This window comes from Lissotriton vulgaris, chromosome 3_1 (assembly GCF_964263255.1).
Source record: "Lissotriton vulgaris chromosome 3_1, aLisVul1.2, whole genome shotgun sequence".
NCBI lineage: Eukaryota > Metazoa > Chordata > Amphibia > Caudata > Salamandridae > Lissotriton > Lissotriton vulgaris.
In genome coordinates this window covers 1,876,185,657-1,876,208,320 of record NC_141689.1, presented here as the reverse complement: position 1 = coordinate 1,876,208,320, position 22,664 = coordinate 1,876,185,657, and the positions used below count along the sequence as shown (strand labels likewise).

The following is a 22,664-nucleotide window of genomic DNA, read 5'->3' as shown; positions in this document are numbered from 1 at the left end:
AAATATAGTAATGTGCCATGTGGGGAGCGGATGGATGTGAAAGGAGACCTGACATTGTCTTGCCTAATGAGCCATGCAAGTAGCCTGCCAGCTTTATCTGCTGTATTATGCTGTATTATGGGTACGTGCTGAGTGCGCTGAGTAATTGAGACCGCGGAGTCTTTCCAGTAGGCGGGTGTGTTCTGCTCTGTACTTGCGCAGTCTAGTGCTAGCAAGGGGTCAAATGGGTGTGTTTTTTTAAAGGTGGGCCTTTTCTAGTTAAGTAAGGTCTGCCTCATGTGTTTTAAGCATGCCTAGCCTGTGTGCCTAGCCAATGTCCTCGTATCACGGTCCTAAAGGCATCCCATTCAATGAGGGGTGATGATGCAGTGCCTGTATTCAGTCGAAGTAGTTCAATATGGCAGCCCCAACTGATTCACTGTATAATTTGTCTTCTAATGCATCAGGTTGCCTGTGCCATCTGGGGATCAGTGTTGTGTTATTGCCCCAAGCTATTTGTAGCGTGTGAGGGTTGTGATCAGAGTGCGTTCTCCCTAGATATTGAGGCTTGGTTATGACAGGTAATAAATCCTCTGTAACTAGTATTCTGTTGAGTCGGACGTGGAAACCATGTGAACCTGAGTAGAATGAGTAGATTCAATTTATGGGGTTTCCATGCAGGCAGGTGTCTACCAGGTGCCATTGCCTGGTCCAGGTGTCTAATACCTTATTGGCTGCTACAGTGGGCTCCCCTGGCAAAGGAGGAAAGGAACTGTCCAGGGATGCGTCCAGCTTGCAATTAAAGTCTCTCTCAATGTGCAATGGAATTCTGTGCCAAGTTAACAGTTTGCTCAAGAGGGAGTCAAGAAAAACTGCTTGTTCAGTATTAGGCGTGCATATGGAGGCCAGTACTACAGGCCTACCATCCAGTCTGCCCTTTACTGAGACGTACCGGCCGTCCTTGTTTATGAGTGATTACTCTGCTTCGAATGAAGTCTCTGGCCAAACCCAAATTAGTGCGCCTCTGGCAAAAGCAGAGTAGCCAGTTGCATTCAACCGACCTCTCCATCTCCTTCAAAAGTTCAATGTCTCCGGTTTTGTGAGGTGTGTCTCTTGGGGGAGAGCTATTTGAACCTGGTGCCGCTTAAGATAGGAGTAGATCAGGGACCTTCAGGAAGTAGGATGTATCCCTCTAACGTTCCATTTGCATATTTTAATATGTGTCACGTTGTGGGAAGACATGTGGACTCGAAGCTAGCGAGGGGCCCTGGGGCGATCATGGTATCTGTGAGGGAACACAAGGGCGGGCCCCCACTTATCGTATCCATGCTATCTTGATTATTAACTTAAGTTGGAGTGTGTTGGATAACCACTGTAACAAAAATTAGAGCAAATAATACCAGTAGGGCAAAAATGCAACACTCAACTGTTCAAACTATAAAACAAACAGACTTACGAACAATGGCTATTGGGTAGAGCCACCCAGAGTTCATGAATCCCCCCTTTGTCTAAAAGCAAGCAGTGGCCGGGGCTGCTTTAGCAATTACATATGCCAAAGAATCAGCCCAGGAGGAATGCATGTTGGTGAGGGCTGCCAGATCCCTGTGGCCGTAACTACACATGCATTATTTGTGACTTGAGTGGGGCATTATGGCTGTCACAATTAAAAGTGAGATAAAAATAACAGTGCTATATGAGTCTCTTAGTAGTTGCTTGATCATCTTTGCAGAATCATGGCCAGGATTGGTCAGGTAGCTAACAGTTTATTATATTATGGCATCTGCTGTTTAAGGCATGATCTCCGGCAAAGTTCCTGAGTCTTGCAAGTTCGATATCCCGTCGAAGGATTCCAGGTTGCTCACTCTGTCATGTGCACTTTCCTCTGACTTCCTATTTCAGCTGCTGCTTGCAGCACATTGTGTTGGTCCTTCCTCATTTGGTTGGTCTCATAAATGCAGGAGAGCTTGGCTTTAAACTGTATGTATATCGATGATCTCAAACTCGTGCTACCTCTTGTATACACCATAAGACAACCAACTTTATAGCGATCAAAAAAGGCTACCGTAATATCTATGAGAGTGGTCCCACGAGTGCTACATAAACATCAGAGGTAGCACGAGTTTGAGATCATCGATCTACATACAGTTTAAAGCCAAGCTCTCCTGCATCTATGAGACTAGCCAAAGCATGAGATTATCTTGCTGGGACGTGCTCTTTCCTAATGGAGATCGAGAGTTATTTTTCATATATAAGTCATCGATATACACACAGTTCTTAGCCAAACTCTCATGTGTCTATGAGACCAGCCATAGTAGTAGATTATCTTGTTGGGAAGTGATCTTCCCAAGTTGAGATCGAGAGTTATTTTACATATATACGTTTTTTTTGTATCTTACCCCTAACATTTGTAGTGTTTAACCCCCCCTGAGAAACATTTGTTATCTTATTTACACGGCGGGGTCTCACAAACCTGAGTGGTTACCGGGTGAGGTGAGGCTAATACCTCATTTAGGACAGGTGAGTGTACCTGTTCTTATATTGAATAAACCGTTAAGATCAACATCTAAACGAAAAAGAGTAAGCAATACACTCAATGCCATGTATTCTCATGATTGGTGTTATATGTGTGTAAATTCTATCTTCTAGTTGTGACAATCACCCTGCCTATATGAAGGTAATATGATTAACACATAACTATATGTTTTCACTAAATGTTTTTACGTATGCAGTAGCGTATTGTCATTGAAGATCCAGAAGAAAGCATGGGCTACAAGCCCGTTTGGGCTGAAACTAGTCGACCACTTTTCACACACAGCAAAATATTTGGTTCATGTCGTATCTGCAATGATTTTATTAGGTTTGTGAGAGATGTTAGAATAAAAGGTTTTTCTCTCACGTATCCTTTTTAGATCACTACTTCATTTGCACTGCACTCAATCCTTTTCCATCACATATTTTAGTGGATATCCTTCAGATGCATCAGTTGACTAAATAGCATTAATTGTGATTGGTTTCTGCTGTGCTACTCCATGTAAAGGTCACAGAGCCCGATACGAAATTCAAACCACACAATCTCCTCACGTGCGGAGAGAGTTGAGTGGGGAGAAAAGAAGGGTTTGACCAGGTAGCAAGCAATTTGCTCTACCCACAAAACCCCTTTTTTAACGTTCCCAGCCAGAGAACTTAATAAATTCCATTTTTTCTACTAGCCAGGGAATTTTTAATTCTTTGTATTCACATATATAGGTCCCTGCACTTCACTGATATCACCTTCACTGTACCACACATAGCCTATCGTCACACCAACTAGTGCTCCCACGTAGCTCGTAGGTTGTAGCCCGCCCCGCCCCGTAGAGGGACAGGAAGACCCCCATGATGAAGCATGACACTAAAGGGTTGTTTAGTGTGTGAGGGGTATTTTGAAAGCACATAGTGCCCTTATCTTGTCATCATAAGAAAGGGCCGCATCTCACATTTAAGACCGTCATCACTATTAATAAATGTATTCACTTATTCACATTGATAGAATCCTGTTGTTTATACAGATCAGTTAGGAGGGTGATGCTATCATTACCTCTATACTTCCTCTACAGTTGTTTTGGAGAAAAGAAGGATATCCAGATGATGACACTGGCCGTGAGGGGCAGTTGATGGAAATCTGACTGATTCATAATGGTCTTTGTGTTAGATATCAGTTTTGATTATGGAATAGAATACTCTTTTTAGAATTCTATTTGATAACAGTAAGTGGGATGGCTGATGGTTGCTATGTCTCTTTTTCTTAATGGTTTTGTATTTGACCGCCAGATCTTTATGTATTGAATATAGTTGAATCGGGGATTAAATCTGGTCATCGGTCGGTAAACTGTCCCTTAGACCCTTGTCCCTTGTGGATTGGTATAGAATGTCATCAAGGTTTAACATGGATTATCCTCGCTTCTGGTCCTGACACAGCACATACATTTCCTAACAATCTAGAAAGAAGGAGAGTTTCAAATCTGTTATTAGAGAGGCTAGTGTTAGAGCACCCACTCAACACTACAGGCAAGTGGGATGAATATATCTTAGATTTACAAGTATAGTATGAGTCCCTGTGCATGGGGCATACAATATTTTTGGGCGGTTGTCTGAGTTGTCTGTCACCTGATAGCACTCCAGAGAAGTTCTGGTGTGTTAATGCAATATAATGAGGTAAGATATTCAAGGTTCTTTGGAGATTATACAATAGTTGTGTTATGTTTGTTTTTGCTGAGATCAGAACAGAAGCAAGAATGAAACGACTAGTGGCCAAATGATACATAATCCTTAACTGCATGTCCATAATAGAACTGAAATTTTCCTACTCCATAACTAAGATTGTTTTCAAATTCCACTGCATAAAAAGGTGATCTCTTTAAATAGCATATACACATAATATTTATTCTAGTTAAATTATAGGCTATTTGACAAAGATAAAGTGGTTAAATAATACATTAGACAGTTTTTTGGATAAGCAGGTTGCCTAAGTACTTCATAATTTTGTTTTTTGGCACTGCTAACCACTCAATTGAAAAGGATCCAATGTCAATTTAATTGCGGTACTGAGCTCATGGAAAAGAATAATTCTGATGTCAAGGGGAAGCCAGGATTGTTGTAGTTCGAAACTGGAAACATCATAATTGCGATGTTTTCAATATATGGTGGACACTGTTAAAAGCCATTATTAATAATCGTATGAAAGCATCAAAGTATTTGCTATTGTTTAGACCACTTTGCGGGAACTGTTGACCAGAATTGCAATGACAAAAATGATAGGGTTAACTTACAATACGAAATGGTTTCTAGAGAAAGTACATACATGGTATTTTATTTTCACCCTTTTTTTGAATGAGTTAGGGTTTATACTTCCGGTGAAATATTTTCTTTGAATCATTCTCTAATGTCCCCCAGATTACCCCAGAATTGCATTCTCTGAACTAACTTCCAATGGTAAGACTATTTCAGCTCACCCTCTGTGCAATGTACACAATGAATCCTACACATGATCACAATCAATCAAAAGCCCGAACCTTGTTCACACGGTTATTTCTGAACAGACATCATTATTTACAGGGTCAAACCCCCTTTGCTGATTAGGCCAATCAAGAATGCCGAGGTTTTACTCACTTAACATTTGCGCTGTGTCAGCAATTTTAAGCATGAGTAAATCTTCTCATGGGCAAGAGTTGTGGTTGTTCCACGGTTGGTACACGTGCAAGACTAACCCGAGTGTTTTTCTCTATACGCAAACCTCTTCTAGTCCCAGGCTGAAAGGATTACAGACTTCCGTCAAATGCAGTAATCACTTTGTTATGTGAATAAGCGAAGTCGGCAGCCTGATTATTGGACAGGGAGTAGGGAAAGGGAATGTTCTACAGGGAAACATATTTCCCACAGAAGAAAAGTTAAATATTGTTCGTGGGAAACAATCAGCTCCACTGCACTATAATACAAAACGTTTGCAAGACATAATATTTCTTCAGAACTCGGAATTAACAGAGCTCATACCCTGGAAATATGAACAGTTAGCTATCCATACAAGTTAACTGCGTACTTCGTGTTTACACAAGAAAAGTATACATTAAATATATGAAATTACTGTAATAAGTTAGATTTTGACACCTGATACTCTAACACGGTTTTTAAATATATTTTTGAATTTTAATTTTGACTTACGTATCAGTCTTCTTCTTTTCCTCTTCAAGGGCCCTGAGTGTATGCTGAAGTCTGTCCGTCAAAATTTCAAGCTCTTGAGTTAACTTGTATTCCTCTCTGAACTGTTCCCCCAACAGGACCAGATCGCGTGTTGCATCATGCAAAGGAATGTCACTCAAATAAAGACCCCGCCTTGTCAAGTCATCCAGGTTCATTACACTGCAATGGAATGGCATATGTATCACCATATCACGCTCACGCTGTACCATTTAAAACGATCGCTTTAAAAAACTGGTATTCACAAGAATGCTGCAACATCTGGAATGACGTTATATATTAAAATAAGTCATGAACAATTTACTGCAAAACGATTCAAAACGGATTTCCATAAACAGCACTATCATTGTTAAAGACATGAGCAAACATTTCTGTGACAACTCCAAAAGAAAACGGAGAATGAAGCGCCAGATTCACAAAGATTTTGGGCCACTGATGTATTAACATTAGTAATAGCGATTATTAAATAGCAATTATTTTGCAAATCGCTATGTAGTAATCACTATTACTAATGTGCAAAAGCAGTGGCGGATGGTGGAACTTGAAAGGGGTGAGGCACCTCTTGTATGCTTTTAGAATGAGGGAGGGTTACATTAGTACATCAGTTTATATATCACTATAGTGAAAGGCACTTATTAAAAATGTTAATAAATGCTTCTCAATTTATAGGTATTAACGAAAAGTAGGGGAAGGATGGGGCCTAATGGCTAGGGCGGTTGATCTCAAACCCGGGGACCCGGGTTTGAGTCTCGGCAATGACGCCCTACATCCTGTGATTCTGGGCAAATCACTTAATCTCCCTGTGCCTAATAAAATGAATGTATCCTTGTGTAATGCAACTGGTGCTCATATAAAACGCTCTGATACCTGATACTTTCGGGTCAAGTCCGCACTATATAAAACTCTGGAAAAAAAAGTGAAACGCTCCTGCAGGTTCAAAACATACAAGAGACTGAGACACTTTTATATTTGTGAGTTCAGGATTTGTGCATCCTGAAGTGACATATTTAAAAGTGCCCTAGTCTCTTGTATGTTTTTAAGATGCAGGAGCGTTTCACTTAAGTACTCAGGTTATACCACTATATTCAGAGGGATTTAATATAACTGTTAATAAATTATTCTCAATATAGTGATATACACAGATGTACTGAACAGGACGAGGAAGGGATATGCAATGAACTGTTGGTGGTTATAAAAATGGATAAAGGGGGTTAAAGTCCACCCCTGGTGAAGAGACTGATAACTTTTATTCTGGTGCTAAAAATATTCCACAGGCAAAGCAACCCTCACTACATATGTTTGCACCGCAGGAGGTGTCAAACTGTCTATACATTGATCCTTTCAGCACACCACATGGTACCACCTTTCAGCACACAAGAAGGTACCAAAAGTAAGTCTGACTATAAAGCAGGAACGACTGAAAAAGATCACTGGCCTTGAAAACAGTGTTGACTGGATGATCAAACTCAAAAGGGGTCTTTAATTCAGTCCAAATACCCACCAACTATTTAAACCACTGATACTGCAAGAACTTTAAAGACTTGATTAATATTCTAAAAATGAATAGACATTATCCTCTCAATAGATCCGGGGGAACAGTTTCCGTTTCATAGATATGTAGATAGAATTCAGCGCTTTGTAACTGGTGTTTTGTTTGACTAATTTACTGCTCAATAAATCTCAGTATGTTTAAATGTTGCCAATTGCCCAAAGCAAGAGCATATAAAGTCTATATCTAAAGGGAACTGGCCTTCTTTAACTAGAAATGTACAGAGAACCAAGTGATTGAAAACATATGTCTTGGAAAAGGTATTACAATGAACTAGTCGTGTATTTACCTCGGAGAGCACAGGAAAAGAATGTTGTCTGCTTCTGGCAAGTAGATCATTTGCCCTTTGAGGCGAAGGCAACTGATTTCTGTACTTGTCAGTTTATCTTCAGATTCTAGCTTCTCCACATCCAACAAACCTTCCTGAAAAAGAAAATAATATTTTAAAAAAGCAGTCTCAGAAATATTTATTTTCTCTTCATGACCAAAGCCAGCTCGTTTGCTGCTTTATTGATTGTGGGACGTGATACAGAGTGTGGACATAGAAGTGTCACACATTATCCTACTTGATCCTTTTCCCTGATTGGCAGATACTCTTGTATGTCCTACCACTGTTAGTTTGAAGCACCAACGCCCAGGCAGAAAAAATCAATGCTGACGAGAAAGTCCCTCATGTTTAGCAGTCTCACAGCATACATACATGAGTGATTAGACTGTCTGAATCCGAGAATCTCTAATACCAGGAAAACATTCAAGCGCTATCGAAGTACCAAACATAAGTTGTCTTGGTCCAACATCCTGACTGGCTGAGATAACAGGAAATCTCACCCTGCTGCTTCCTCAGCTCCAAGGATTCGATCACAATACCAACCATTCAGCTGAGCAGCACAATACATACATTGTGCAAAGTGCCCGTAGGCAGTATTCCAAATCTTTGACCCATGGCACACAGTTCTGCACTTTCTTATACAGGTCACTTCACTCAATATTATGCACTTAAAATATATGACATTCATGTAAGAGGCCCTATTGCTTATGACCTAATGATACACCTGGTTTAATATCTTTCTACACAACTTTATAAATGTTGGGTAAAATGCAATTTATTCCAGCATAAAAATGGAAATCCAAATAGGTGGACTGCTTGACATGGAAGTAAGTATTTTAATTTTCTTTACATAAATAACCGTTTTAATATATATGAAAGTTAATAACTGTATCGTACAGTGACTGAAGTTCAAGCTACTTTTAAAATATAATCCCTTCAAAAAAGTATAATTTGCAATTAGTTCCCCATAATCAAAGTTTTACATGTCATGGTGATAATTTCCTCTCTGACGAGTGGCTCCAAGCTGAGAATAAGTATAAGTCTCCAAATGGGGACAAATGCCATGCGTGCGTGTCTATGGAATTTATGTCTGACAATTTAGCATGCATGTGGCTTTTCCATTCCTTTTTTGCAATTCAAACTTACATTGATCACTGTTTGACAATTGTCGAATCACCTGATTTGGAATGTGTTACTTGACAATAGAAAGGTTGCTTCCGAGACTATTGATGTAATGCGACCTGCATAGGGACATGATGTCCTCCTCCCTTGAACATTAAATCTGATTGGATATCGGATGCTTTGAACTATGTACAATGGCTTCTCAAAGGGTATTTTGGGTGGGCAGAGTGAGAATACCTTTCAAAAGACTCCATATATTGCAATGATAATCACCTAAATGAGGCTCGTTATCTACCTAGCTGCAAACCATCGGTGGTGTTTTCTGCACCTCAGTTTGAAGAATGCATGTTCTGAGGAACAGCAAAGTGTGGACATGTATGATCTTGAAGAATTGGTTCTATTAAGAGGAAGAGTAGCACTGAAGGTCTCTGCTGATTAGAGAGAGCAACTGCTGTGAGGACATAGAATTTCTTTATTTGCGTTTTTGGACTCAAAAGTGAACTCCAAGTGTCCTGAGAAATGCAACATGTTGCGTGAGGCTTCATCTAGTGACCCACAAACTAGCTGTACACACATCAACCTGCATGTTAATATGAGTCACTTTATCTCTTTACAAGCAGTCAAATTAATCAGTTGAACAGCATATATCAAGTGGAAAATGTTGAAGGTGGTTTAAATTGGATCTTAAAACGAATCAACAAATCAATGTGCATATAAGCTGAAAAATACCTGCACTTAGTTCAGGTTCTGGTGATTACTCCAAAGACACTGTTCATCAACATACAATTTGAAGCATATCCTCTAAATACATACAAAAAGCAAAAAAGATATTTAGATTTCAGTAAAGTAGAAATTACTGGGATAGTGCCTATGCAGTCAAATATCTCAAGCCATGATGTGAAAAAACTACTAACTTGTAAATATTTGAAAAAAGTACTCCAGTTGGTAAGGTAAAACAGAGGCCCTCATTATGAAGGCAAGCAGACCGCCACTGACAATGCAGCTGGTCGGACTGCAGAGGTGGAGGTAGGATCGCTGCCTCCAACAGCATCAAAGACCCCGTCAGGGCAGCGGCCGGATTCCTAATCCCTAAAACAGGGGCAGTGCATGCGCAGGCGAATAAGAGACGTTACAACACATGCCATTACATTGCATGCCGTTGCAACGCAAAACTTTACCTCGACTTTCTGTCGGAGGAGGAGCACTGGAAGTTGGAAGTTTCTATTCCAACTCCAGTGTCTGCAACAGTAGGGAAGGTGTTGGAGTTAAATCCAACACCTTCTACCCACTGCTGCACACCTTATGTGTTGCAACGGCATGCAATGTAATGGCATGCATTTTAACAGTTGCTGTTCCCGTGCAGGCACCACCATAGGGATTAGGATATCTCTTTTTGACTGCTTGTTCATGGCGGTCCCAATGCCATGAATAGGTAGCCAGAAAGGGACCTATGCTATGCGGCTGAGAGGGCACATGTGGTGCCCCCCCCCAAACATCCATGCATTGTGTGCCAGGCAGCACATGGTGACTGGCACATGGAGCTTGGATGTTTGAAAACATCCCTTTTTCAATTGCAGTTTATGCTGCAGCCCTTTTTCAAAGAAGGGATGTTTCCGACAACCTACACAGCAGTTGCATCCTAATCTGGTGGGTGGGACCGCCACCTACTTATCGGCCAGTCCCATCCCGTAACGATGATGATCGGAGACTTGTCTGACCGCGATCGTAATGTGGCCCTGAGTTTTTAATTTGTGATAGGGCTTATCCTTGCTGGAGGTTGTTTTACTGCAAATTTCTGTAACCCATGCCTAAGCTCAGATTTAGATCAACAGTTAAATACTTCAGTTCAGAAACTTGGGTTACACTTCTGAGGCTTCAATTTCAGCAAAAAAATTATCTTTGATAAAATTTATAAAAAAAACATATCTAACATCACTGTCATATAATTCAGGACCTAATCCTGTTTAAAAAATTCAGGGGGCTGAAAATAAAATACTCCTGCAAAACCTGGGACATAATACCTAAAGTGAGCAACAAATGATCATATATCGGCCCAGTGGCAACGTAGCTTAAACAAATGTGCTGTATTTTTGTATTTGTATTTCTTTCTGAGTACGAGTCAACATTAACCTCTTGGCTGCTGCTGTCGGCTAACGGCCGTCGCAAGCACTCCCTCAGTAGTGCTGCGCACGTCCGTTGGCCGACGCGGCCCCACCCGTTTCTTAGAACGTTCCGCACTGGCGCGGATTGTTCAGAGCAGCAAACGGGTTAAAGGAGATTGGTGCTGAACTAAGGAGCAGCTCAGGTCCAATTCATGTTTTCATTCTCCCACCTTTTTAAGGCAATTTTCCTTCATGCTCCATATCCAAAAATGCACACTCTCATCTCCCGAATGGCCATGCCCGCTTTATCATGTCAGGCTACTTCTGAGAGGCTCCTGAACTTCTGCACAGCAGAACACCTAATCCATCTGCACTGGACTGTGCATCAATCGTTGCAAATCGTATAGCCCTATCTGTTGATAAGTCACATACCAGTCCTTCTCTTCCTTTATGCTCCATTATAGGCCCAGTATCTTGTAAATAGTGCATAAACCATGAAACTTTGTCACCAAACGTACCCGTTTCCACTGATGACTTTTCAATATGTGCCCTTTATACATTTTTACTTACTCACTGCAAGGTTCTTTCCTAGACACCACCTAGATATCTTAATGTTTCTTAACTTACACCAAACTGTAACAAGGCCTAAAGATACCTCTGGTCCTGACATCAAAGCTGCAATCCCTCATGGATATGTCATCCATCACTGCATTCGTCTTCTCAGATTAGGGAGTACACTAGCAATAATACCCAAATCAGAGATTTAATGTGCTCTCTCAGAGATACCAATGATATGGGAAGCAGCACATGGTATTTTTTCACTTAAAATTAGCCCACCATCTTGTTTCTCAGCTGCCTACTATATTGTTCCCTCCCGGAGACCAAGAAAAATTTCTGTAAAATCTTCCTATGTAGTCTTCCTCCTTTTATACTACGTTTCTCAAATGTCACCATATTTGATGATTGATGATGGAAACATTCCCCATAGAAAACAAAAGCAGCAATGAATCTATAAACATAATTGCCTCAGAGCTCCTGGACTTCCTTTCAAACTCTCAGCTCACACATCAATCAGGGCATTTATTTCATTCTAATGTATCCAATTTGCAATCTATTTCGGTTCTTATCCGAAAGCTTTGACCATCATAAGATCCACTTAATCACTACGTTGGCTAATATTTCTACAATTAACTGCTCAGGTTTCAACCACACTCTCACAAACACACCCTTCACTCTCTCTCTATCATGTATCTACTGCTGCTATTAACTTAAACAGTTGGATTAAGGCAGCTCTAAGCACAATATCGCCCTTAAATAGCTGTCACTCTGTGCAGTTCACCCTCTGGCCTATGATATAATATTGGCCTTCATGAGGCAAAATAAAAATGTAAGCTTTTTAGGAAGAATTTAGATATCAGGTTACTATCCCAGATCAAAAAGTATATTAAGAATGGCTATTAAAGGTTACTGGCATCTAATTTATACATTTGCACATATATCTATGATAAACCCATTCTCATTTGAATTCTCAATGACCTCATCTCATGAAATCTTTACTATAGTAAAAAAGCTTCTAAATCTTGGTGCCAGCAATAGCACCATCACACCTTCAGAAGAACTATGCACCAACCTTTCTCAATACTTTTAGAACAAATTATCCAAAATATACACACAATTTTCCTAATCCATTCTCTACAGGTAACTTGGAACCATATGGGCTACATCTAAATCCAAAGCTGGTTGTAGTTCCCATACTCAAAAAACCTGGTGCTGATCCTTCTGTCCTGAGCAACTATCGACTGATCTCCCTTCTCCCCTATTTGGGGAAAATTTTGGAGACCTATGTTACCCATTGCCTCAGTGCTTTCATTGAGGGGTCTTTTTTGTTGGATGACCAGCAAGCCGGTTTTAGACCGGCTCACTCCACTGAAGCTGTCATCGTGGCCATAATGGATGTACTGAAGCAAGGCCCGACAAAAACTTGGCCCAGGCTCTTTTTTTATTGGACCTTTCGGCTGCCTTTGACATGGTCGATCATGCCATTTTGATCGACCGTGTCAATAAGGCGGGTATCCAGGGCAAGGCTCTCACTTGGATCAGATCTTTTTTGCACCAACGTTCCCAATCAGTTCACCTTTCCACCTTCTCCGCCCCTTACTCTGCACTATCCTGTGGTGTTCCTCAGGGCTCGGCTCTTTCACCTCTTTTGTTTAATCTTTATATGCAACCCCTTATAGTTTCTCTCTGCCACACCTCTGTCACTGTTTTCAACTACGCAGATGACTTACAGTTGATTTTCCCTGTTTACTCATCCCCCTCTTCCTGTGCCAATTTCCAGTCCACCATGCTCACTATCTCTGAGTGGATGCATTTTAGCCAGCTGAAGCTCAATCCCAGCAAGACAGAGTTGGTACTAACAGGAGGGTCGGCTAACCCCTGGTGCTCTAGCTTTTGGCCCTCCGCTCTCGGCATCCCGCCCTGTCCTGTCAATTCGGTGAAAAGCCTTGGCGTAATCATATCCAGTGACTTGTCTATGAGACCTCAAATCAATGCAGTTACATCGTCCTGCTTTTTCCATCTAGGCAGGATCTGCAAAATCCGCAGATTCCTCACAACTGGGGCTCTCATACTGGTCATTATCCTCTTAGGTGCTGCGCCTATTCCAACGGCCGACGGCACCACTACCTCAGGAGTGCTGCCGTCGGCCGTTGGACGTTCGAACCTCACCTGCGCAATGGAACGTTCAGCACTGGAGCTGGACGTTCCATAGCTGCTAAGAGGTTATGGCTCTTGTCACCTCCCGGATTGACTATGCCAACTCTCTCTATGTTGGGATTCCTGCGTACCATCTCCATCGACTTCAGCTGGTCCAAAATCAGGTGGCGAGACTGGTCTTTCAACAGTCCAAACATCAACATGTCTCGCCCCTGTTGAAGAAATTGCACTGGCTCCCAGTAGCTTCCCGTTGTATGTTTAAGTTGGGCTGTACTGTCTTCAAAGCCCTTCTTGCTTCTGCCCCAGTTTTTACCTCCTCCAGCCTCAAACGTCATATCCCCTTAAGAAATCTCCGATCTACTGCCCATAACCTTCTAATCACCCCCAGGTACAAACGTAAAAAGCATGGTGGCTCGTGCTTTTCGTTTCTTGCCCCTACATTGTGGAACTCTTTTCCTATCTCACTTCGACTCTGCCCCAACTATCTTTGTTTCCGCAAACTACTTAAAGCTTACCTTTCTCAATTAGCTTTTGAGTGATTATGCTGTCTGCCTCCGCTGTTGTCTATTGAGCGCCATGAAACCATTTGGTGACCGTGCGCGGTAAAAGTGATTTTAACATAACATAACACAACTTAGTCTTACAGATTTCCCCCACCTCATGTAGGAAGATTGAATCTGTTATGATTCATACCAAATCAAGGTCTTGTTCAGCCCCTTGCCTGCTCAGCTATTTATGATGGGTCTGGCTTAACATTTCAAACTCTTCTTTGGATTCTGCCACGATCCCAGATGTTTGCAAGCACGCATTGGTTACAATACTCTTAAAATAAAGACTACTGATGTCTCCATCTCAAAGAACTGTCACCCCATTTCTCTCCTGCCTTTCCCTAAGAGGGACTTGAAAAAACATGTAAAAATATATTTTTTCTCTATTTGGAGAGAAGCATTGTACTCTATTATTCACAATTCAGATTTTCCCAACACAGATCATAAACTACCATACTTTGTGTGTCTGAAAATCTGAGAAATATTCTAGACCAAGGGAACAGCCATCATGGTTCTCCATAGATTTTTCAGCTGCATTTTACATGATTTCATACAGGATTCGCATCTCTCACCTGTGCAGTATTGGAATCTATGGTAAAGCTGACGACTGGTTTCAGTCTCTCCTATCTAACCATACTCAATCTGCCTTCATGCACCTGTTCACCTCTATTCTACTTCCAATTCTCTATGGGGTACTTCGGGCTTCTCTATCAGTCCCACTTTATTTAATATCTATGCAATAGCCCTTGTAGATCACGTTCAATGATTTTGTTTTCAGCCACGGCCGGCAGTGGGAGTACCTGCAGGGCGGTGACGTAGGGTGGGGGAGGGGCAGGGTGGGAGGGTAGTAATGTATGGATTACGGAGTTTTACAGATAAGTAAACATTTAAATAAATACAACAAATTTCGTTGCGCGCACTGCATCTCATTTGGGGATGCAGTGCACTCAACGAAATTCGTTTTATTTATTTAAATGTTTACTTACCTGGGAAGATCCATTATCCATCCATTACTACCCCCCAGCCTGCCCCTCCCCCCCCCCCCCCAACGTCACCGCCCTACAGGTACTCCCACTGCCAGCCACGGCTGTTTGTTTTTCAAATCACGTCATATGATGAACACACTTAACTCACTATTACCATTTCTGATGATAACACCTTTACACAGGGCAGAGTCTGTGCTTGTATGGGGGTTGTGGTCGAATGAATGAACCGTGAGAGTTTTGAAAATTAATAAAAATATATATTTTCTAAAAGACAGAGATTCTGATATTCAGCAAACAAACAGCTATCTTGTCCCCTGACTGATGGCTATCAAATCTTGTAAATACTTCTACTCCTGCCTCTACTGCTAAAAATGTAGGTGTCTTGGTCTCCCTCATAATCATCTCCGTTGTCTTTATGTGATGCAAAAGGCTGATTCTCACCTGCTGCTGAATTTACCCAAGTGTCAATCTGTCTCCCCCATCTCGTCACCCTTCATTGACTTATTTTTACCAAAAACTAAATTTTTAAATGACTGCATAGTAGACAAAAACCTTGCCAATTCGGCACCATACATTATGTGAGCAAAAAATCTAGAGTGTCAACAAACTAGTGTCCGTTGCTCTTCCAATGCTAATTTGAAAATGAATACTTGGTTTCCATGTAGGTCCTATGGTTGCTGCTATTTCTTTTATTTGGCCACCATGCACTGAAACTCGCTCCTTCAAAAGGCTATAATCACTACATCCTGCTAATCATGTAGAAAGATACATAATACATGTTTTTTTAAACTGTAATTTTTCTCCTCACTTGGTGCATTGTTTTTGGCTTTCCTCATAACCAGGATGCCCCTTGAAGAGGCAGCACCAACCTAACCTAACCATAGCATTGCATAGAGACAAATGCTTTCAAAGTTAGGCCTTGGCCTGCCAGCATACATATTTGTCTTTTTTATACGCACCACAAGAACATATCAGTCATGCATTCAAATTCTGAAACAAGTGATCAGAACAAAAAAAACACAGAACTTCCTAAAGCAAAATCTAGCTTTGTAGCAGAACAATGTGCATTATGGCACAAAGCTCAAGTACACTACATGCTCCTAATGGAGTTGAATGAATGGGGTTAACTATTTTTATATTTGTGATGTATCCACTGTGGCCCAAGCCAGGCAGGTGATTAAAAGGTGATAAATGAAGGAAGTTCCTATTCCACCACTGCAGGCTTAAGAGTTCCATACTGCCTTCTGGATTTACAATCAGCTCAGCACAGTGTAGTGGAACTCTAAACTACAGTACATAATACGAAGTATGGCGTTTAAGTTACACCTTTCCTTCATAAAAATGTACACTTATTTGGACCCATATGCTCTTTTATACTCTCGCACAGGGTATTTTCAGAGCGACCAGCAAAAGGAGATGTAGATAAGAAGAGGAGGATCAGTCACTATGGTGTAAATCGTTTTGAACTTTTTCCCCATCATGATGATTGGACTTCAGCACCTTGCATTTATTCACCACAAGGCCCCTTGAAGTTAGTCATGTCTGCTTTCTCACTAGGCCACACACATTGGTGCATACTCCTACAATCATGTTGGCAATTCATGGCTATGCTACAATGCCAATTGCTGAGATTAATTTTACTTCCATTTCAAGGGAGTAGCAATAGGGTAAGGCTTCACCCCAGACCAGACCAATCTATTCATGGCTGACGTTGAGGAGGGTTATATCTTCCCATCAAGTAACCCTTACTCAGACAGCATCGGACAATGGGTGAGGTATAGAGATGACATTTTCCTCATTTGGAAAGGCACTGACACAAGATCACAAGAATTCCATACCTGACTCAATGGACTATTAGCTGACATCCAGTTTACTTTACAGTTTGTCCCTATAGCCGTTTCTTTTTTAGATCTATGGGCCAAAGTAGAGGATCAAAAGATTTATATTTCTCTCTGCAGAAAACCAACTGAAAGAGGCTCACTATTACAATATGGGAGTCATCACTCTGGGAGCCTTAGGGATTCTGTGTCCTTCTGACACTTTTTGCATATTTGCAGAAATTACACGAAAGTAACTATATAGTTACGGATTGGTATGTTTCAATGTGAGAAAAACAGGAAATTTTTATTTTAAAACACCAGACATCCACTGACCTCAATGCAAGATATATGCATCATGCCAACAGTTATTAGTCAAAGTTGTGCTAAAATACACATTCTCAATAATACGATCTAGTTTGATCATTAAGTAATAATTTTGGTAGAAAGTCTATAGCCTTGCTTTAAACAAAATTAGACTTTTATGGAACCCAAACAATTCCAGTGTCTGACATTTTGGAAGCAGAAACAGTTATAAGCCTAAATAAGGTAGGGTCACATTTGTGTACAGTAAAGTCAAGGTTTGATACCGTTTTTTCTTCCTGCAATTTTATTCCTAGCACTGTTCACATTATTCCTTAATTAATTTTTATACCCTGGGACCTAAGGTAATCCCCTAACTTAAAAAAAAGCATTGCATTCATGTCCTCCATGATGTCGATGTAGCCCCCATCTTGATGAATCTTTCTAGTGTATTTCATCATTACCAGCTACATACAGATTTCAGCCACCATATACACCTGCTCTGTCTAGCCCCTAGTATTAACCTGGTAATATACAACAGTATTGAATCAAAAATATTGTGTGACATGAATTTCATGCCAAAAATATGATCACTACAGAAATATTGAGAAACAAAATTTAGAAGTTTCTAATATATTTTTTTTAAAGTAACAATTTGATTTTGAAAATTGTTGTATATAGTATAATATTTATATTAATAGAATTGTATTAAATATGTTTTAATTAATTTAAAAAATATTTATTATATTACTTTTAGGTGTTAATATTTTTAATGTAATTGTTTTACATCTTCTTTTGTGTAATTTTCAATTTTCAATGTGTAAATATTTTTTCCTGACATTTAATTAGTAATTTGGATTTAAGTAGTGGGTTGTTGAGTTTGTAGACGAGGAAAAGTATTTACATTATACATTATAGCTGACTATTTTTATTTAATGTCTTCTATTATTTGAAGTTTTAGTGAATAATTTTGTAAATTGAATAATTGCTATTTTAATTATTCAAATATGTTGTAAATGTGTATGCATATTTTATTTTGTATAGTTAAGTTAGAAATTTATATTTAGATTTTTATTTTAACAAAATATTGAATTGGTAAAAAGGTATGTTAGCTTTTAAATTATTACTTCAAATGCAAATGTATTTTTTTAATTAACTAAAATGGACTATTTAGAGTGCTTAATAATAGCATTATAAAATTTATTTTATATTTGTTATTGACTTTAATTTGATCTGTTTTGTGTCATTAATATTTTAATGTTATTAATGTTTTATTTTAAATATATTATAGTGTTTTGGGGAGCTGTAGTGGTAATTTGGGTAGTGGGCAGGAAAGTACACTTTTTTAAAGCATTCTATAAATTTTTACATTTTCGTTATCTTATACATTGTTTTTATAGCTAATTTTATTTATTTATATATAATATTATTGTTATTTTGGATAGTTTTAATAATCTTATTTTGATAGCTATTTAAATGTTTGTTTAAAAATGAATAGTATTTGGTATATGTAACTCTTTCATTGTGTTTGCTTACGTTGGAGTGGGAATATTACAGTTACAACAGTTTCCCTATTGTTGGTTAGATGGCAGTAGAAATAGTAGATCTAACCCTTCCAAAGTCTATCACTTTCCCTACTTTGTTTTGTTTGAGGTGGATATAGTAAATATCGCCCCTCTAAAGTTCAAGACTTCAACTGCTTTTGCTTATGTGGGACTTGGAATAGTATATCTAACCCCCCAAAGTCCAGCACTTTACCTACTGCTGCTTACGTTGGAGTGGGGATAGTAAAGCTAACTCCTTCAAAGCCCAACACTTTCCCTACATTTATTTACATTGGGGTCGGAATAGTAAATCTAACCACTCCAAAGTCCAATAGTTTTCCTAATTTGCTTAGATTGTAGTTATATTAGTCAATATGACTCCTTGAAGTCCAACACTTTTGAAGTGTTATTTAATTTTACTTTCTGTTCACCGCTGGCACCCAACCCTCCGCTATGAACGGTCTTTGGTGCACCCTGCCAAATGTATGAAAAACTACCCCCAGGAGATTAGTTGGGAGTTCACAGAGGCTCAGGGAGGAGGGCACATGATACCCTCCTCTAATAAACACATTTTGTCACACTCCTATCCAGGCCTGCTCCCCCCACCTGAAAATGTGTGGTAACATTTTTAAAAAAAACTTTGTTTTATGCCTGGAGAGATGTCCCTCTAGGACCACCCCAACCAGATCCAGAGTGCCTAGTATCCCCACCCTGTCTGCCATATGTTTTGCCTTTTTTAGGACTGGGGAATTCATCACAAGTACTAAAATGGCTGCTGCCACATCTTTGTTGATGTGGTGGCAGCCAATCAGATCTAATCTTCTAGTTCTGTGGGGTCTGCGGATGCTCCGCAAAGTGAAATATTCAAAGTTTCTGAGCCATAATTTCTCAAAAACTACTGAACAGATTTATTCCAAATACCAAAAAGCACACTTTCTGGATGAAGATTTCGCTTTCTGACACATTTGGTGCAATTACATTCAGCAGTCTTTTTCTGTATGGCTGTTCAATTTTCCTATGGAAAATTAATGGGGGAAACATGTTTTGGGACCTCTTTTTTCTGGTGCCACAATACTCTTTTTTCCTGATTGTCTGTGACACCCATTACCCTCCTTGGTTTCTGTCCATGACATGGGCTCTCCCAGAGTGCCATTTGCTGTAGTTAGAAACATTCTTACATAGCTTTGTTCACTGACAATCTGGGCAGCAAAGTCCCTTTAAACAAGTTAGTTGTAATGTTTCTACTGGGTGGATCTCTAGATCAACTGATGCTTTCATGCATTTTCCTAATGGACAATATTCCTCTCCTTACCCATAACCACATTACAGTTGTTCATTCTTTACATCTTGTTTGACCTGGCCCTTTTTACAAGGTTATCCCCAAAACGTCTTGCCTATGTTTCTGACCTTGTTTTAATTTGTTTTTAGACTCTTGGCACTTTACCACTGCTAATCAGTGCTGAAGTGCTTGGGCTCTCTCTCCTAAAACATGGTATGATTGGTTCACACCTGTTTAACATATTTAATATACTTGTAAGGCCCTTGTAAAGTGGTATCCTATATACAGAGGGCAAATAAATTAAATTCCACTAAAGGGCCAGCAGCACTGCTTGTGCCACCCACAGCCGTAGCCTTTCAAACCTGTCTCAGGCCTGCCACTGCATAGCCTGAGTGTGCAATTCACTACCACTCCGACTTGCCATTTAAAACTATGTTCCAAGCCTTAAACTACCCTTTTTATTACACATAGGTCACCACAAAGGTAGGCCCTAGGTAGCCCTATGGGCGGGGTGCAGTGTAAGAAAAAGATAGGACATGTGCCTTTATGTGTGGCATGTCCCGGTAGTGACAAACAGCCTACCTTGTTTTTCCCTACTGTGAGGCCTACTCCTCTCATAGGTTAGCACTTGGAATTTCCTTAAATACTTTTAAGTGTTAATTCCTGATCTGAAAGGAGTAGCGCTGCCGTGTTTGGTATGTTTAGAATGGTAGTGATACATCCTGCTTACTGGTGTTCTTGGATTTTACATTACTATTTTAGAAAGTGGCAATTTCTCTGTGCCTATGAGTCCTTGTGCTTTGCAGCCTGACTCCAATCCACGACTAGGCCTGGGTGACAGCTACACTTGTGCATACTTTACAGACAGCCACACAATAAGGGCTGGATGTTGCAAGAATTACATCTGCATTCATCTACATACTGATGATCATCCTGGATTGGTGGAGGGAAGGGAGTTCACAGTTTATATTTAAATAGGTTGTGTCCTACCCTCACACAAAGGTCTGATTTACCCCCCTACTGATGTTCAGAGCCAGGGCTGGAATGAAAGTAAGTGTTGTACACTTCTAAGGTTTCTTTTGAGGTCACCTCTTAAATAACAACATTTTGGAGTATAAGTACAGTGCTCTAACCCCATGATTTTAGACACTACATGGACTTGTCACGCAGGGACTACGGGGCTGAGAAATTAGCACTGCCCCATTTGACAACCGGTCTCAAGTGCTCTATTTTAACTTCCTCTCAAGAGGGCCCACATTTCCACTGTTGTGTGACGTTTTAAGCTCCGAGTCAGTAAAATTCACATTGCCCTTATATAGGCATAGAAATCAAGCCCTTATTTAGCCATAGCCCATGCTACCCAAATACAGGCATGGCTACCTCCACCCGTACCAAACTTTACAACGATTTCTTCCAAAACAAGCTTAAGCAGTCAGGGACTTCCCCTTTCTGGAATATTGATTCTTCCAAGAACTCAGTTACTTTACAAAGAACAACTTTTCCCTAGGGGTTCTTTCCTGATGTTCATATGTCCGACTTTACGTCAAACTATGGCATTCCTAAACACCTTCAAGGCATAAATAAACCTACACTTGTTCTAGCAAGATACAGTGGTTGGGAGCAGTTCGAAGACCTACTTGCCCGACGCAGCTCTCTACAGCAAGTGCAGAAGAAAGCCGACTCTCCAGCTGACGCACTAATCAGGAAGCTGCCCTTCTCCTGCTGAGAATCCAGCTCCAGTGTTTCCGGCTACCGTTGCGAGTGTTGGGAAATCGAGTCCCGAGACAGAGATACCATACCTCCTCCATTCTAACAAGGTATGGAGCTGATTAGAACCTAGAGAAACCTTTGGTAGATTCTTGGCTAAATCTAAACCTATGCTACACAATACTTACTTCTTCCCTTGTACTAGACGTAGGTTAGGTACATTGGGGTAGGTGTATTTTAGAAGCACCAGTTGAGTATTTTTAGTCAATGTTATTTATGTATGTATTTTTATATGGCTTAGAAACCATACAATGCTGTTACAGTATTATTTCATATTACTGTTTACACTGTACGCATTATACTTTGCAGTCTGCGTATCTCTTGCATGAGAAAGAAGACTGTTCAATAAACCCTTTTTATTGAAAATGCACGATTGACTGAGTGAAATACTCATCTATTGAGAGATATACTCTTATTCTTGGGAAACAAAGTTGTCATGTTTATGCTGTTGTCAGAAACGAATCCCTTCTTGTGTATTCGAGAAAGTTTCTAGTGACCTCTGAGTTAGCTGACACACACACAATTAAGTTTACTATATTCAATAGAGACATAGTTGACCTCAGTCCTACGTCAAATCTATAGGATATATTATTCCAATGCGCAGAGCCTATTGGGAATATAGGAACTACACTAGACCACTGTAGAGAGTAGCAGGGACCCAAACCACGACAGTGCATCTCTTGTTGCCATCCGGCTCTGAAGTGTTGCCAGAGAGGCTGCGTGCCCCGCCTCCTCCAGACGGAAGGCTGTCACGGCACAGTCCAAACCCAGCACAACATAGCTCTTGTGAAGCCTGAGAGAAGAGTGCACAGCTCCTGAGGTCCATAACCAAGACTCTCCCCAGTCCCCTCAGAAGGTACTGCTGAGTTGAAGGCACTCTCCATGTCAGAGAAGC

The 22,664-nt window shown here is 40.3% G+C and overlaps 1 protein-coding gene across 1 annotated transcript in view; it reads right to left on the bottom strand.

Moving 5' to 3' along the window:
• GUCY1B1 (guanylate cyclase 1 soluble subunit beta 1) overlaps positions 1-22,664 on the bottom strand; it is a 481,270-nt gene that overhangs the window by 159,221 nt on the left and 299,385 nt on the right. The window contains exons 8-9 of the mRNA XM_086962339.1: positions 7,548-7,681; positions 5,674-5,871 (exon numbers count right to left, since the gene is read on the bottom strand). Of these exons, the coding sequence (XP_086818465.1) occupies positions 5,674-5,871; positions 7,548-7,681 (332 nt within the window). The remainder of the gene's footprint in view (positions 1-5,673; positions 5,872-7,547; positions 7,682-22,664) is intronic.